Genomic DNA, 18,001 nt, shown 5'->3' on the forward strand with positions numbered 1-18,001 from the left:
CTCTCTCTCTCTCTATATATATATATATATATATATATATATATATATATATATATATATATCAGTCTACAACAAAGTACATGTTTTATAATTAGTAATTACAAAGTTTCAGACGTTTTGATCAAAATTCTATCGGTCAAATAGAAATCTGATGGTAGAGTCTTAATCAAAACAGTCTTTATAAATTATGAGAAAATTTTTAGTTTGATGTGAAGTCAAAGTGCCCTTAACTGAAAATATTTTTAAAATTCTCAATATATACAAAATGTATCATTATAATTTCTGATTTATCTTAAGTTTGAATTATATTTCTTGCAAGTTAATATTTCCCTGCTTGTAGTTTCATACATGTACTTGTAAAGCACCATAGTAAGCACAATTTACTGGCCTAAGGCTAGCACAGCCCCCTGCATTTTTCATGTGAGTAACAACCTTTATTGATTATATCGCCCTTTGTAACACAGATTAAACAAATACATATTCTCACAATGTACATGTGAAGAATGGAGGCTGACAAAATTCTGACATCGTTACATTAATAAACTCTCTTTGGGCACAGTGTATTAGAATTTAGTGGTACATTTTATTTGGTGAGAACTCCCTATGCCGCAAATTTGCTTTGTAGTCTAAAATATCTCACAATGAGATATAGAGCAAAATATATCAAAGCAATGGAAATGCGTTCATAGTAAATCTAGTTGATATAAATAGGTTATGGATTTATATCGTTTCCTAAAACTTGGTAAAAGATCGAACTTGCTCACATTTGCACTATTGAGTGCCATTTTCGAGACCCAATCACGACGTGTTCAACAATAATGATCACTCAATCACACCTCCACACGTAATTCCAAATGTGTTACCTCCTAATTGACGTAGTGCCTGCCAATTTGCTTCTTGCCACAAAACTCGGGCATTCTAATTTCCCCTCCCCCTAATCTGAGCTAACTTGTGCCCGGAATATCAATGTCCGTCGGGACAACCACTGCTTGTGATCTGGGAGACTCTATTTCACAGTGGTTGCCTTAATCATCCGCTTGAAAAAACATCCTGTAGATATGGTTAATTATCCCCACTCTAAAATATACCTCGCATGTTACTCTTATCTCTTTGTGGTGTAGCTTCCACCATGTATAATATTCACATCCGGCAGAGTCTATTCGGGATAACAGAACGTTCCTTTTTGAGGGTACGCCCAGGCGAACAATGGGTGCAGGGCAGCAGAAAATATTTCACGCCAACAGCCCTGTTAAACATCAAGTCTGGCAGGAAAAAAATCCATCCCGCCACTATCACAACCTTGCCATGTGTCATCCCATGACCACGACCTTTTACACATAACGTGGTTATCTCGTCCTTTCTCTGATGCGCCTTGATGTACGACGGGCTGCTCGGATCTCGCCGACGTTAGGACGGTTAAGCCGCTAATGGGCGTTCCAGCCATCCTGGCACATTTGATCAACAGACACAATGTCACTTTGTACTAGTTGCCATGATTTCCCTATCACACCTTCCCTGCGCTGTTGCTACATTGTTAGATTGTGGGGAGATACGTACAGACAGGCTATTTTCGTGGTGCGGCTTCTGCCCCAATTCTAATAAACAGTCGGTGGAGATGGTATCAACTGAAATGATCGCTGTTACCTAAGACGAATGGAGGAAAGGCGTTAATGGGACATTGTATTACTGTAACATGGTCAGACTTACTTTCATTTTCCAGGTCCAGCAAGTAATTTTCCTCTTCCCAGTGCAAATTTTCCTCTTCTTCTTCCACGTAATCGTCTTCCATGGTTCCTTCGCCTGCGGCCACGTTGTCCGTTTACAACTCCCACTCAAAAATATCCACACACACACACAAAGGTCCCGATTTATGCAGAAACATTCCAAAGCTGAAGAGAAGCTCCCTGGAAGAGTGGCATGCTGCCAGCCGATGCATCTCTGGTCCGGACCCAACTGCTGCAGGCCAGCACTACCCACATGATAATGGCTTCATTACGGTTGCTTGCGCCACCTGTTAACCGTGATTGGGCCCTCCCTGGGGCCCCTTGCCATCCACTGCTAAATATGGATGTGATCGTTTATCTCCGATAATCGTATCACCTGCCGAAATCCCACTTGCACCAGGACCGTGATACGCTACCATGCGCGAGAACTAAGCATCCGGGCAATCTCCACGAGATCTGGTCTTTCCCGCCTTGAGCAAAATCGTTTTCCACCAATGTCAGGGTTGCATGACCACTCCAGATTTATCTCGGAAAGGAATAAAGTTATGGGGGCTGGAGACAATGGTTCACTATAAATATTTTAGTCTCATATCTCCACTGCACTTTGGTCGACACTTTGGCGGACGTTGTAAGACGTACGGTATCTTCAGCACCCCTGCAGATGACTGCAGCTCGAGCCAAACTGGAACCAAATCTATTTGCAGAAGAGATCGCTGGGAAATTAAATTCCAGGAACAGCCAATTCCAGGGAGATAATTTGGGAAGCAGTTAGATGTTTCCCTCGGGAAGAAGACCTCATAAAATAGATACCTTATTAAAAAGACCAATGGAAAACCATAGAGATGGCTAATACATAACAACCTACCAACGGCCTTTTGAAAGGGAATGTCCCGGAAAACGGACAGGGGGACGTAGTCAGCAAATTCCACAGCTGTAAAAAATGATCAGCCTCACAAAGGAACCTGTGACTGCACATTACCGGTGCAGAGTGCCCTCGGGGAATGAGCCATTAGGGCTGTACCACTCTCCTCCAACTGGCCTCCAGAAAATAAAACATGCAAGAGGGATCAATTAATGAAAGACTTCTACTGGAATCAACCCTTCAGAACTAAACTACATGGCTCCAATTGTCCCAAAGTAAAGATGATGCTCCCAACGAGGCTGTTTATTGGAAAGTGGAAAAAATCGAAGGGTACATGGTACCACTTGGTGTGTAATGATCCCGGTGAAACGCACCCCTCCATAATGTCATTTCCCCCACTCCTATTGCAATTTTAATGTGGCGGGCCATGAGGGATCGGCCGCATCCGTCTCCAGACCGGACGGTGGGGGTCAAAAGTAGCCGACCTCCCGCGCCTGCTCAATACGACGGGCAAACCACTGCTGACATGGACGTGATTGTGCAAATAACCTCCGGGTGAAAACGCTGGGATGTCACGCGCACCTTGACCAAAACGTGCACACGTCCTAGATATCATAATATTGCCGATGACTGGCATTATGGAATACCACTGTACAGCTAGGGTGACCTTCACCCGCTTCCATCTACAGATTCATATGAAAAAATCCCAGTAAATACACCATTTTATTGATGACTACCTTTTAGTTAGTAAATTCTCATTTAATATTCTACTTTTTGGTAGTGTACGATATCTTACTTTTTCCTATTAAAGGATTTTTAACCATGATTATGAATATAGTAATATCAGCTGATTATACTCTGCATACGTACATTGTATATACATGTATAAACAGTACCAGGTCCTAAGAAATTTTACCTAGTACCCCCAGGCATTTAAAGAAGTGGGATATTCCATTATCAATGGATGGCTGAAATACAAATTTTGTACATTTGATTTGAAATGATGAAAAAAAAACTAAATCATCAAGATTGCATTGCTTGGCCCGGTTTAAAAGCACAATTCTCAAGCTGCTAAAATAACAAGTCTTGAATCGCACCATCATTTTCAAGTTTTGGGGATATTTATTTTTCAATTATCATTTTTGATTGAAGACACTGGTATCATTCGTAATTGTGGTAGTAATGCCTCACTGTAGCCTTGACTTTAATTCAGTTACAGACCAAACATATCATCATTAACGTGTGCACAATATTTCTCAAGAGGAGAGGCAACGTGTTTCATGTGTAATTACAACATGAATCCCAATTGTGTTCTGTGGAACATGCATCGTTAATCAACCTTTATTAATCACACAAGGCATAACGAGTGGCACTTTATGAACTCCCAACAGAAGTAAACGGTGTAGTTAAGGTTTCAGAGTAAGGTTTATGCCTAAAGACAACTTCTAACTTCATGTTATTAGTACTAAATTTAATGGAATTTAAAGATATTCTATTCTTTAATAGATTTTCACCTTCTATTGTTGTTTTAATGCTATTATAGTATGAAGCTAAGGAAAGTTGCATAAATGACTAACAAGATCAATAAGCCAAAAATTTACTTGAAATTAGTAATCATTACATACAATTTTACCTCAAAAAATTGTTTTGGACACAATAATTGACACAAATTAAGATAATTGTAGTAAGTAATACAATTACCTCAGTCGAGGAGGTTTAAAATTAAGAGGCCCTTTGATTTTAAACCTCCTTTCCTCAGTGCATTGTCCTTTGTGACTTATTGTTCTCCCTCTCTATATATACATGTATAAATATATAGCAGTTGAAATTGCAATTCTTTTGCATCCTGTAGAGACTAAAAGGGTCGTAGAAAAGGTCACCTTGGAGGTAATGGAGATGAATAGCTCTAAATTACAATCTTAAAACTGCTCTAGAATAAAGAGAAGGTGCGAAACAAAAGCTTAAAATGTGCCTCCAGAAAGGTGCACTATTAATACACCAATGATATATGATATAGCTTTGGGGAATGGTGATTACTAAGAGATGTATAACACTATATACAACCAACTACAGCTAAGTCACTGTTTGCTAATGCTATGTACATGTTACTTGAATCTGCTACTAAAACACTTTACAAAGCAGACTGCTTTAAATGTTGTAAACCTAGGAATTTTCATAACAGTATTTAAACTATGAATATTATAAGTACATACTAATGTATAATTCTTTACATTTTTAAATCTAATAATTTACTGGCTGTGAGTGACACTTTGTATTCCTCCCAAGCTTTGCCCTTAATGACTACAACCTTGGATATTAAGTAATTACAAGCCAAACCAATGAGTACCTAAAAATAGATAATAATTGTTCTACTCCAGGTTCTGTTTTTCTCAACCTTGTCCTCTGAGATGTTTAAGAAGAAAAATATGGAAAACTTCAAAATTTGTCGTATTGATGACCTGAGGTACCATATGCTACAAATGCGATGTCATTGCAGCTTTTCTAATTAGTCGCCTCCGGCTATAATTACTTTTCTTTGACAAGCAGGCTAAATATTATAATTAGCTGTATCAAAACACCTCAGGCAACATAGCTCTCTTGACAAATGGCAGCAAATATCTGAAACATTACAGTAAACATAATACAAAATACCTGTTATACAAGTAATTTCCTCTACACTGTAACATAGCCAGTTATGCTGGGATAATATGCAGTTTTATCTTTTTATTAATTTGACAGTTTACCACCCAGTGGATGGTATATGGTAGAACAGATGCTTGGGAACACCTTTTCAAAGCCACCATCATACCATCTTTAAATGTTTGTGGCAGTTTTATTTTTCATTACATTTTATAAATCTACACAGTGTATTGTTTTTGACAGCAAAATGCAGGCCGAAAAACATAAGTGTTGCTCTTGTGTCTATAACATGCTGATCAGGCACTTGTCCCTGTCCCTTGTGGTTTGCTAAGTGAATGCTCGCCCAAAGCATGACATTAAACTGGCAGCGTGGAACAAAAACATGGGACTCGTCCCAAAATCTATATGCTAGCTATAATAACATGGATTTTGAGCCTCTTTAGCCTTTATAACCAAGCTACTGTAAGCTATACTTCTTTTGGGGAATATGATATCTGAAATTCATTTATTAACATGCATTTCTTGCTGATTCCATAAGGCAACAGACATGCATAATATAGAAATGTTGGAAGACAGAAAATGAGAAGACAGAAAATGAGATGACCTTTTTTCTAGGATCTTATGCCAAATTTCCTGACATGCCTTGCATGTGAAAATTAACGGAAACACAAGCAAACACAGGTAAATGATGAAATTTATATTTGGTGACACTAGATATTCTTTGCAATTTGCTCTTACATGCATGTAGTGTGTATTCTAAACTATCTAGGTTCTCCCAATTTGTTTAACTATAATTATACGTGTATGCTAGTACCTGATTCCATAAATGCCTAAGGATAGAACTATTGCTAGATGTTGTATCATGTAGAGCCGATAACAATTGGTACAATCTGTCATTGTCTGTACATGAAGTAGCTAAGGATTCCAAATTCTGATTAAACCTCAGCTACACTCATGAGTCATCTCAACTCTGGGTGTATTCTGGTGAACCCCAAGGATGACTTTTGGGACCATGATAAATCACACATGTGTACCTGGAATGAGTAACAAAATTTGCCTTCAACTATAAAGCATCACCATGCTATTTCATCTCGATCAAGACAGGGAAACTTTGTAATGTGAATCATAACTGCTACTGACATGTAGTTTTACCTTTTGAAAAAGTATTCAGTTTACTAACACTATAGTCATTTACTCAAAACTAGCCTATAGCTACTGAGTCAATCATTAATTTTGATTTTGTTGATTATCAGTAAACACTTTGTAACAATTTGTAGAAAGAAAGGATTTGCAAAGTAGCTGTTTTATACAGTCACATACTCAAAAAATTAGCAAGCAGTGCCTGACAGTGTTAGCACTGTGAATACAACAATAAGTATTGATATTTGAAACCACATGATATAGGAGATTTCTAATAATACTTGACCTCATTTGAATCGACTAATGACTACATGCCATTATTTGATGGAAGGGGTCAATTTTTACAGACAAAATCTACACTTGTCATGTTTGGCCTTTCAGTGCAAATTTTTACCACCATTAGCCAAAGATGTCAACTGAATGGTCCCTCAGCCCCACCCTCGTGAAAAATTAATGAAGCATCCCTTAGGCTGATGGATCTGCCTTCTGAGAATAAGTAATGCTACAGTGATAAAATTTAATGAGTTTTATCTACTATGTTAGTTTAAAAAATTTAAAATCCCCCCCCACACACATACACCTTCTATTGTGTAGAGCTATGCCCATCTCCAAGCAATTTTTATAGCACTTAGGCCACACAGTTAAAAAACACACAACTATGTTGAAAATTATTTGCAAATGTCAGTCTGAATGGTGATTTTCAGTTTCAGAATATTTGAAGTTTTGACACCAAAATTTCACCATACCCATGTTTAAATACACTATCCCTTTTGCTTAAAGTCAATCTTTGCACCACTTCTCCACACACATGAAATGAACAACCCCTTTCAGCCCTTCAGCATTGACAAGAGATATAATCAATGGGCGGTCCCCTCCCATTTCCCAATCTCCACAGATGAGCCATCTCCTGGCACCCTATCCATGAATATTAAATGAAATGTCCCCAGGCTATGGATATAGATCAGAGGTAACAACTATCCAGTGACAGCCCTTGATGTATGGGATAGCAGTCAAGTGAGGGATGGCTGAACAACTAGATGAGAAATAAATCTATAATAATAAAAGCGGCAGCTTGGTAATTTAGGATGCAAAATCAAGGAATTACTACCAAGGGGCAGCTGTAGTTGGGTTTGAAATATTGAGGTCATTCTGATAAATAGTTAGGCTCACCCGAGCTTAGATTCCTGATAATCAATTTGGTTACAAGTTTAACCAGTAAACCTGGCTGTCATAGTACTTTCAGGGTTTGTGGTCCAAGGTTTTTTGTGACATCATAGAACAACTGAATTAGGAAAGAAAGTCCAGAAATTCAGCACCAGGGACAGGGATGGCAGTATTACTAGTGTGAACATTTTTCAGGGACAGGGACAGCAGTGTTAGTGTGATTGTCATTCAGTACCAGGGACAGGGACAACAGTGTCAGTATCACTGCCATTCAGTACCAGGGACAGGGATGGCAGTGTAAGTGTGAATGTCATTCAGTACCAGGGACAGGAGAGTGACGAGTGTCAGTGTGATGTCATTCAGTACCAGGGACAGAGAGTGACGTAGTGTCAGTGTGAATGTCATTCAGTACCAGGGACAGAGATGACAGTGTCAGTGTGAATGTCATTCAGTACCAGGGACAGGGATGGCAGTGTTAATGTGAATGTCATTCAGTACCAGGAACAGGGATGGCAGTGTTAGTGTGAATGTCATTCAGTACCAGGAACAGGGATGGCAGTACGTGTTTGTATAGTGTCTTTCAGTACCAGGGACAGGGATGGTTGTGTTAGTGTGAATGTCATTCAGTACCAGGGACAGAGATGTCAGTGTTAGTGTGAATGTCATTCAGTACCAGAGACAGGGATGGTTGTGTCAGTGTGAATGTCATTCAGTACCAGGGACAGGGATAGCAGTGTTAGTGTGATTGTCATTCAGTACCAGGGACAGGGACAACAGTGTCAGTATCACTGCCATTCAGTACCAGGGACAGGGATGGCAGTGTCAGTGTGAATGCCATTCAGTACCAGGGACAGGGATGGCAGTGTTAGTGTGAATGTCATTCAGTACCAGGGACAGGGATGGCAGTATCAGTGTGAATGTCATTCAGTACCAGGGACAGGGATGGTAGTATCAGTGTGAATGCCATTCAGTACCAGGGACAGGGATGGTTGTGTTAGTGTGAATGTCATTCAGTACCAGGGACAGGGATGACAGTGTTAGTGTGAATGTCATTCAGTACCAGGGACAGAGATGACAGTGTCAGTGTGAATGTCATTCAGTACCAGGGACAGAGATGACAGTGTCAGTGTGAATGTCATTCAGTACCAGGGACAGGGATGGCAGTGTTAATGTGAATGTCATTCAGTACCAGGAACAGGGATGGCAGTGTTAGTGTGAATGTCATTCAGTACCAGGAACAGGGATGGCAGTACGTGTTTGTATAGTGTCTTTCAGTACCAGGGACAGGGATGGTTGTGTTAGTGTGAATGTCATTCAGTACCAGGGACAGAGATGTCAGTGTTAGTGTGAATGTCATTCAGTACCAGAGACAGGGATGGTTGTGTCAGTGTGAATGTCATTCAGTACCAGGGACAGGGATGGCAGTGTTAGTGTGATTGTCATTCAGTACCAGAGACAGGGATGGTTGTGTCAGTGTGAATGCCATTCAGTACCAGGGACAGAGATGGCAGTGTTAGTGTGAATGTCATTCAGTACCAGAGACAGGGATGGTTGTGTCAGTGTGAATGCCATTCAGTACCAGGGACAGAGATGGCAGTGTTAGTGTGATTGTCATTCAGCACCAGGGACAGGGACAACAGTGTCAGTATCACTGCCATTCAGTACCAGGGACAGGGATGGTTGTGTTAGTGTGAATGTCATTCAGTACCAGGGACAGGGATGGTTGTGTTAGTGTGAATGTCATTCAGTACCTGGGACAGGGATACCAGTGTTAGTGTGAATGTCATTCAGTACCAGGGACAGGGATGGTTGTGTTAGTGTGAATGTCATTCAGTACCAGGGACAGGGATTGTAGTGTTAGTGTGAATGTCATTCAGTAACAGGGACAGGGATGGCAGTGTTAGTGTGAATGTCATTCAGTACCAGGGACAGCGATTGTAGTGTTAGTGTGAATGTCATTCAGTACCAGGGACAGGGATGCCAGTGTTAGTGTGAATGTCATTCAGTACCAGGGAAAGTCTCAAAGGGCATTTATCAACAAGCATTGAAATATTACCTCAATTATCTGCAGCACAAATGATTTGCCTAATTTTCCCAAACCTGTACTGTAAGCATTATTGACACAATGGTTGTCGCCTTATCTTGGTATTCCAGTTGGAGTCATCAGTCATTTGAAATTCCCAACACTGTAAAGCACCTCCTTTATCAAGCACTGCTCCAGAGCCCAGGGGAACATGCATAGGTCATGAAATATGCTTTAACGACTGCTTTTAGGAGCAAACAAGGTGATTACTGTAAAAAAAAAGAACTTGACAGACATTTTCAACATGCAAATATCACAAAGCATTCCTTCCTTTGTTTTGATTTGAGCTCAAGGTTATAATGCAAGGTTATAACCTCCTTAATTTGTTATGTTATTATTAGAATGTACAAAATTTCTGTAACTAGCACACATTTGAGCCAAAAGGCTTCTGTAACCCATGTATTTATTTTTTATTTTCTCAAGAATAAAATACAGTGCAGTGGAATTTTGACTATATAAAACTTCATTTAGTTGTGTGTCGTAATAAATGTGGTTTGACCTCATTTGCAAAACTGACTGTGAAGTTCAACAACGTAGGGTAATTCCGGACATGGCATTTTTACACAAATGTATAGACATTTAATAAGGTACCTTAAAATTTCTTACCTGTGCAAGTAGTTTGAGGAAGAACAAAACAAATGTCAAATTCAATATTCACATAACAACATAAATGTAAAGTTATGAGGTGTATGAATAATTTTGTAATAACTGTATGAAAGCAGGGCTGTAAGGCAGTGTAATTTGTGTGGATATTGTTATATTGAAATTTGTAATATAACAATATTAACACCACAAAATATGCTGGTTCCTTAGGCTCAATGTCTCATGCTGTATCACCTACTACAGCAACATTACAGGTATTTCTGAGCCATGATATCACACTTCACAGCTATTGGAAAGTAAGCCCAGATTGAATTGGGTGTGAAAATAGCAATATCCTATTCATCACGACTCAGTCTCATGACAATATCCAGAAATTCTACTTGAAAGCCTTCATACCAGGCACTATCAGTATTTGGTGGTCCAATAAAGAATCAATTCTGTGGAATTGTCACACCAATTCAATTCCTTGGTTCTCGACTTAAAAAATAAATGCTGGATTGATTTTGTGATTTTAGTACATCTAGGAACTTAGAAGGTAAATTTTGAAGGTTTTCTAGATAAGGAAGGCTCAAGGAGATTATGGTAGTACTACTATTTATTACAGTTGTTTCAAAGAGCCTGTTTTTTTAGCGTCGCAATTAGAGCATGAAATAAAATTCAATTGTGCTTACCTTATAATATACTTACCATTTCAAATAAACAAAAGTCTGTCCTAGATCCTGTACTGCTCTTGACCTAATTCATAAAAAAAGGTGTGTATTATACCTTATGATATAAAATGACATGGAAAGTTATTCGATATTTCTTTAAATTTGTTTTGTTTCAATTCTGCTCTGGTGCAGTAAAATGTTTCAAATATCAAACTACATTCATATTTTGCTACTTTGTGTTCGAGTAAGAAATACGAAGAATTTGTCAATTATGATGAATTCAGGAAACATATGTGCTAACATTATAACATTCAGCCTCACAGAAAAATGCATGCAGGCCCTCTTTAATATGTGTCATATTCCCTACTTGATCCTCACTTAAGTGTCTTATTACATTCTTACCGAGGAGTGATTTTGGTGTGAAAAAAGTCACTTGGCTTATCCGCTCCGTCTACTTTAGTTCTGCAATTGTCTGTCTGACACTGAGAGTTTGATCTGGGACACTATTCCTCAGTAACCTACATTGACATGATGTTATTAGCAGACTTTACTAATCAGGTGAGATGTCGAGGAGCTGCAACATAATCAAATTCTGCCCTTTCAGTGTGACTGATGGGAGGAAATTGCTGGTGAAGCTGTCTGTCCCTGAACTGACCTGTAGATCTGTCAGGACATCTTCTTAACCTTCCCCTGCTGACTTCTGCTTTCAATAAATGATACAACTTTGGTGCACAGGGGCACAGCATGGGGAAGGTTAAATTAGTCCTCAAAAATAGCCTCTACCAGGCTTCAGATGCTTCAGGAAAGAGACGTGTCGAAATAGACTGAGATATAAACATATGCCAGGGGAATTGGTCCACTGAAGGAGTACAGTTCGCTGCTGTGAAATTGGAAGCTTTTGGCGTATAATAACTCAAAATTATGGCCAGTGTCTACTCTTTTGAAGTCTAGAAAAAACACTACCTCCATGTTTAAGGGACTGTACGATATTTACCGGGGGGGGAGGGCTGGTGCACTGGAGGGGAGGGCCATTGAAAACTTTTTTGGCCTGGGGGGAGGGCCATCGAAAAAATATCTTAACCGAGGGGAGGGCCATCGAAAAAAAATCAGCCTTGGGGGGGAGGGCCACTGAAAAAGTTTTCCAAAATATGGCGTCGCGTAGTACCGAATTACAAGAAATACGCCGTAAATTCGAAATATAGTACGCACTTTTAAAACTTTTCCAAATCTCAAAAGTGTCTCGGGCCGTCGCCAAAGTTGGGGTGCGTACTTTATTTGAGGTTTCCCCCCGACAAATCCGTGGACGACCCAGGAATATAGCGGAACACCGGCACGGGGAACTTGGAACGACATCGATCGTCCATAGCATGTTTAGATAAGAATATTGACGAGTGGAAATAAAGTTGAACTTCAATATATGAACATACTTTCTCTGACTATCGTCGATATTTACACCAAGTTGTGGTAAAAAAGAAGTCAAGTCACCCACGGTAAGAAAATGTTGGTCACTAGCAATGACGCCCGGCGCTCCGTCATGCCGACCGGATCGTTCCCCAGCCAGTCGACGCCGATCTCAGTGGAACTCCGGCGAAAATATAACCCCCCGTAAGTACATATAAAATTATAAGAGGGTTTATGAGCGGTAATATTTGAAATGGTCCGCAAGCCGTGAAGTTTTTGATCGTCGTAAACATAACGTAACGTGATAACATAACAGTTGTGCCTCGACTGGTGGTCAGTTCTAATGCACTTCCGGCTTGAGTTTAACTCAGAAATCTTCGACAAAGATTTTACCCCATACCGTTTCAAAGGTTCAGTTGACAGAAATTGTTATCCATGTTTCATTTCGTATCACAAATCTTTTTAAATCCTGATAAACGCCACGGGAAATTACTTTGTAGCGGACTATACCAGCCAGTGCAGTACGACGTGAAAATGCCAGCTAGATGTACTCTCCCACCCGACTGTTCGGCAAGCTACAATGATATGGGCGGAGTTATCTTAAAATGTAGTCTTTGATGAAAGGCCGGTGGGTGGGGTGTTGGGCGCGCCGACAGGCAAAGTGCACCTACAGCTGAAGAACAAAGAGGGCCGTGGCAGCGCTGAGGACAGCTTTCCAGAACCCGGGAAGGAAATCTTTCTTTCCTCTGAACTGAATGTACTTATAAGTTTTACGGAGTACAAATTAACACGTGTTTATTCCTTAGAAGTGTAACGGGTGGCAAATTTTAAATTCGGCAGCACCTCTACAGTAGCATGAATACTCCGCCCAGTTCTCCGCCTGATGATCGTTAATTAATTGCTCTCCATGGGTCGATCGGGCGGGTGCTATTTTAAGTGTTCGGTGCATTTCGTATAGTAAAAAAAAACAACAAAGCTACGTACTTGTGCATCAACATTCAATTGACCCCCGCTACCGATGAAGTCAATATTGAAATACGGTCTTTTTTCACAAATCTTTATTGACCATTGCTTGCTTGATCACCAACACTCTCCGGGATCCAAAGCCTGTACGTTCCGCCGGACTTGCCTTACCTTTCGATGCGGTGGTGACGTCTTGCAAGTCGGCTGCGGCCAGCGGTGAAAACAAGCCCGAACATGGAACGTTTCCCGCTATGTTACCATACAATCACGTAGTATATGGCATAAATCTAGTTTTTAACAATTTTGAAGCTGCAATTTTAAATTTGTTTGGAACGATGAACTGTCTTTAAGACCAGAGGTACCGGCCGTGCGTAGAAGGGGTGCGTACTTTATTCGAGTTTTCCCATTTCACTTCAGACGGGAATATTTGTCTCCAATCAGCCCCAAATTGGGGGCGCGTACTTAAATGCGTATTTAATTTGGGAATTTACGGAGGGATAAAGAGACATCGAAAAATGGGGGGGAGGGCCATCGAAAAATTTTTTGGGATGGGGGGAGGGCCATCGAAAAATTTTTGGGGTGGGGGAGGGCCATTGAAAAAATTTTGAGCCGGGGGAGGGCCATTGAAAAAATTTTACCGGACCATTTTGCACCAGCCCTCCCCCCCGGTAAATATCGTACAGTCCCTAAGTAGAGTAGAGTAGATTCCTCAAGTTGGCCAGGTAGGAACGTCTTTTGCAGTTCCAGTTTAGGCCGCTCTTTCCTTTCAATGCACTAGCATTTAGAACTTGGTACTCTTGCTTAAAATACACTCTTCCGGTGTATGCAACCTTCTTACCTGACCAGGTGTGCAGAGAAAGTTCAAACTCACGTGTTTCAAGAGTCCCGCTATCTTTCGCACGTCACTTTCACTAACTCTCGCAAAGTCTCGTGACTTTCACGACGAGAGTTCCCAAACGGGGCGAGACCGGAAATGAAATCCGAATGCTATCCGGAAGTGACGAAACTTCAACTCGCGCCATCTTTCGTGAAAGGCAGGGGAACTGTGCGGAAAATCTGGTAAAGGTTTGTGAATCCGCCCGCATCGGGCATCTAGATAACCATTTCTTTTAACCAGTTGTGCTGTGGACAGTTTTTAAGACTTCAGAGAATTGCTGTGCGGTGTATTTTGATTTTTCCGCCCGATGAAAGGGAGACATGTAAAACTAAAAGCACGACAGGGATGTGTGAATAACTTGAAGCATGGGCATGACTAAATTTGGAATTGATCGGAGGTTGAAAATCCAGCTCTGTTGAAAATCCAGCTCTGGCGTGTGTATACAAGATAAAACCAGCATTTATCAATTTATTTTGAACAATCAGAAGGTACAGGTCTAACAACAAGTGACTTTAGGCTGTGTTACGAAGGTTTTGTGTCTTGGTGCATTTTGACGCAGCATGAGAAAGAAAATTATGGGGAGGGGGGCAGATTAGACAAAGTTACATGCATGTGGACATGGCTTCTATTCTTCGATATATTAATGAGATTTGCCTTTTGTCTTTCATCCCTGATGTTAGAAGTAGCTCTTGTCTATATCGTGAATGCTATGTGACATCCATTTTAAGCTTGGGACGGTTTATGTCATTTTGTACGCGTTTTGCCCCCCTCCCCATGTTCAAAATTGCATCATCAGTAATTTCATGTTTTTAAATTGTAATATCGTTTTCATTATTATTTACAGAATGCCCGAATTAACTGAAGTAGACATGGCTGAAGTAGAAACTAAGCCAGCAGAACAGAATAAAGGTACGTACAGAGATTGTAAAGTCTTTGTCTAATAGCTAACAGTTGCCATGTGCAAGTCAAAACAAACATGATGACTCATATAGAAAAATCCAGAAGATTTGTGTGCTGTGCAAAGAAAAAGATACACTATGACGGTACTATGAAAATACAATGTGTTATAAGATGTTTTTAGAATACTTTATGTAATTTTCATTGCCCCCCAGGCCTTGTTATTATTTATCCCTTATTTGTGCACCTGTTGTTCATGTCTGACATTGTTGGCAATTGTGTATTTGCGTTCATTTGTTCAGCTGACAGCCATAAGGTGCCATTTGCAGTAGCTTTGTACTGCTCAAAAAAATATTTGTTTCAACTTCAGATATGACAAGTCAACTCATTGACTTGTCATATCTGAAGTTGAATTTGAAACAAATCTTTTTTTGATATGACAATAAAGTCTTGAACATATCACTTTTTTATCATAAATAAGATTAGGCTCATAAATAGAACACTTCAACAGTAAAATATTTTACAACAGTATGGACATGCAGGGATCTCCCCAGAAATTTAGGACAGAATGGAGGAGGGTGCGAAATATCGGTAAATTTGACCAAAGAACCCTGGAAAAGGGTGTAAAAACACTAGTTTTGAAAATTAACAGAGTGGAGCTGAGATAAGGACTGGGTGGAGGAGCTCCACTGCTCCATTGTTTAGGGAGGTCCCTGACATGTGAAGGCTACATTGTACGATGAGAAAAGTATTACTTTTGCCTTTAGCTTTGAAATTAAATCAGATGTTTTAGAAAAGAAAATTCAAAGTCTTGTAAGCACAATATGATTTATTTACTTGTACAGTGAGTTATAGTTTTTCTATATATGAAATCCTATTTCATCTTGTTGCTGACAGTGAGTAGTGAAGACACAGAGTCTGACAGTGATGACTCCTTACCTGAACTGGAGGATGCTGGAGAGGGACTGCCCACTTCACAACAGGAGCAGGTCAGACCGTCTAAGAAATCTACCTTTAAGTTTAACTTTCTATATGCAACATAAGGACTTGATATTGTAGAAGCATGGTTTATTAACATTTCAAATTTCAGCTTAATGATCAGTCAGCCTTGGCAGCTTTAAGCATTTTACACAAATTTGAAACTAAGACTGCAACACCGAAATGTATGATTTCTCATTTGTAAGCTTCATGGATGTTTAAGTTGATGCCTGTACTTCCACAGATGGCTCAGATGGCAGGTATCCAGGAGGAGCCGGTCAGCAAGGCCAAACAGTCCCGTCAGGAGAAGAAGGCTCGTAAGGCCATGTCCAAGCTTGGCCTGAAGCAGTTCACTGGCGTCAGTAGAGTCACCATTAGAAAATCCAAAAATATCCTCTTTGTCATAACAAAACCCGACGTCTACAAAAGCCCAGCGTCAGACACATACATCGTCTTTGGTGAGGCAAAGGTGAGAATTGTTGTCCTTGTTTTTCACTGTCCTGCAATGCTGCTTGTTCTATGTACTGTAAATGTTGAAATGTTCGCATTGGCTTTGTTTTTATGGTGACCTCTCTACTGCCAATTAATAACATTACAATTATGTATATCCAGTGTATTACTGCTGTACCTCAGAATTGTTTTACCTGAGAACTTTGGGGGGAAAAACACCTTTCCTACCTTAGAATTTAGCTCCCATTTTTTAGTAGACACATCAACTTAAAATCTGTTTCACATGCTGTTTCCAGATTGAAGACTTGAGTCAGCAGGCGCAGATGGCTGCAGCAGAAAAGTTCAAGGCCCCCGAGATGTCCACGGTCCCCGAGCCGGGCAAGATCACCACCGCAGTCCCCGAGGAGGAGAGCGAAGAGGAAGAGGAGGTGAGCACCTCTGATTGGCTAATTCTGGCTGTCAATCAAAATCAGCCAATAGGAGTAGAGCTACATGCCAGTTAAATTTTAAGAGTCCTTATATTTTTGTCTGTAAATTGAAATTAGATCAACCAATAGAAGAAAAGTTACCATACATGCCAATGATATTTTGCATTCCTATATGTTTGTTTTTCACACGTCTTGTCTTTTTTCTCCAGGTTGACGACTCTGGAGTGGAACCTAAGGACATTGAACTTGTGATGTCCCAGGCTAACATCTCGCGTGCAAAGGCAGTCAAGGCCCTGAAAAACAATAACAACGACATTGTCAATGCCATTATGGTAAGTACCAGTTCATCCACAGATAACACATTATAGTCTTACAAAGTCTGAATTGAGATGGTAACTTCGATGATTAGTTTGTTGCAAACTGTTATCATAACATTGGCAAACTTTAACATGTTTTGTCATGAGTTTGTGTTATCGTGTTTGCCTGTTTTGACTGTTTTTCTCTTTTATTTACAGGAGTTGACGATGTAACGTGTCACCACCGGTCTCCCTTGCTTGTCCATACTAAACCCCAGTCTGTACAGCTACAGTAATCAACATCAACTAAATGGAAAAGAGATTTTAAATGTTAAAATCAAATCTAGATGAAGAATTAAAGCCTTCCTATGTACACACTTTCTTTTTGCACACATTTCCAAAAGACTTTAATCATTTTGATAAAAGTTTAATCATGATCCTGTACCCTTTTGTTGATCTTGTTGTTCCCAAATAAAGTAAATAGTACCCTTGAACTGGTCAGTCTCTGTATTGTTGGTGTTCATGATGCATCTATTACAGGAGCACTCAAGTTTTGAGGAGGGATTGTCTTCCCCACTAGATGATGTTTATACAAAGTAATAAAATGCATATGACTGAACAGGACGGTGTATGTGTCTTACCCATAAAGCAGCTGCTCAAGTAAACCCTCTAAATACACATACCTTCTAAACAAACTCAGAATGCATGACACCTCACTCCAATGGTTGAATATGAGAAGACTTGATGAAAGGTTTACAAAAACTATTTTCGAGGGGATGAGAATTGGTCGTGTTCTTTGATACCTTTTCAACAATTGAGATGTTCCTTGGCATACTTATCCCACC

The 18,001-nt window shown here is 40.0% G+C and overlaps 2 protein-coding genes across 13 annotated transcripts in view; one reads left to right on the forward strand and one right to left on the reverse strand.

Moving 5' to 3' along the window:
- Positions 1–2,694, reverse strand: part of LOC109474223 (intersectin-1-like) — a 66,607-nt gene extending 63,913 nt beyond the window's left edge. For all 10 annotated transcript variants that reach the window (XR_002140465.1, XM_019774477.1, XM_019774480.1 and 7 more), the window contains exon 1: positions 1,708–2,694. Coding sequence is in view for 9 of the 10 variants with exons in the window: in XM_019774477.1 (XP_019630036.1) it covers positions 1,708–1,789 (82 nt within the window). In the remaining variant the exon portion in view is untranslated. The remainder of the gene's footprint in view (positions 1–1,707) is intronic.
- Positions 2,695–14,173: 11,479 nt separating this feature from the next.
- Positions 14,174–17,650, forward strand: LOC109474260 (nascent polypeptide-associated complex subunit alpha-like). Of its 3 annotated transcripts, none has more exons than XM_019774531.1 (7): positions 14,174–14,289; positions 14,952–15,016; positions 15,902–15,993; positions 16,227–16,451; positions 16,729–16,860; positions 17,070–17,192; positions 17,376–17,650. In XM_019774531.1, exons 2-7 carry the CDS (start codon positions 14,953–14,955, stop codon positions 17,388–17,390), a joined length of 651 nt encoding a protein of 216 aa, XP_019630090.1. In that variant the 5' UTR covers positions 14,174–14,289; position 14,952; the 3' UTR covers positions 17,391–17,650. The 3 variants fall into 3 exon arrangements, with proteins under 3 accessions (XP_019630090.1, XP_019630091.1, XP_019630092.1); XM_019774532.1 differs by having other exon boundaries at positions 14,186–14,295; XM_019774533.1 differs by lacking the exon at positions 14,174–14,289 and adding an exon at positions 14,440–14,522.
- Positions 17,651–18,001: the final 351 nt, after the last annotated feature.

Source organism: Branchiostoma belcheri, unplaced genomic scaffold, assembly GCF_001625305.1.
Source record: "Branchiostoma belcheri isolate BF01 breed outbred unplaced genomic scaffold, Haploidv18h27 scaffold30, whole genome shotgun sequence".
NCBI classification, from domain to species: domain Eukaryota; kingdom Metazoa; phylum Chordata; class Leptocardii; order Amphioxiformes; family Branchiostomatidae; genus Branchiostoma; species Branchiostoma belcheri.

Coding starts and splice junctions, on each gene's coding strand:
- LOC109474260 (XM_019774531.1), top strand. CDS start 14,953: ATGCCCGAATTAACTGAAGTAGACATGGCTGAAGTAGAAACTAAGCCA. Junction 15,994..16,226: donor CCACTTCACAACAGGAGCAG/GTCAGACCGTCT, acceptor GTACTTCCACAG/ATGGCTCAGATGGCAGGTAT. Junction 16,452..16,728: donor TCGTCTTTGGTGAGGCAAAG/GTGAGAATTGTT, acceptor TGCTGTTTCCAG/ATTGAAGACTTGAGTCAGCA.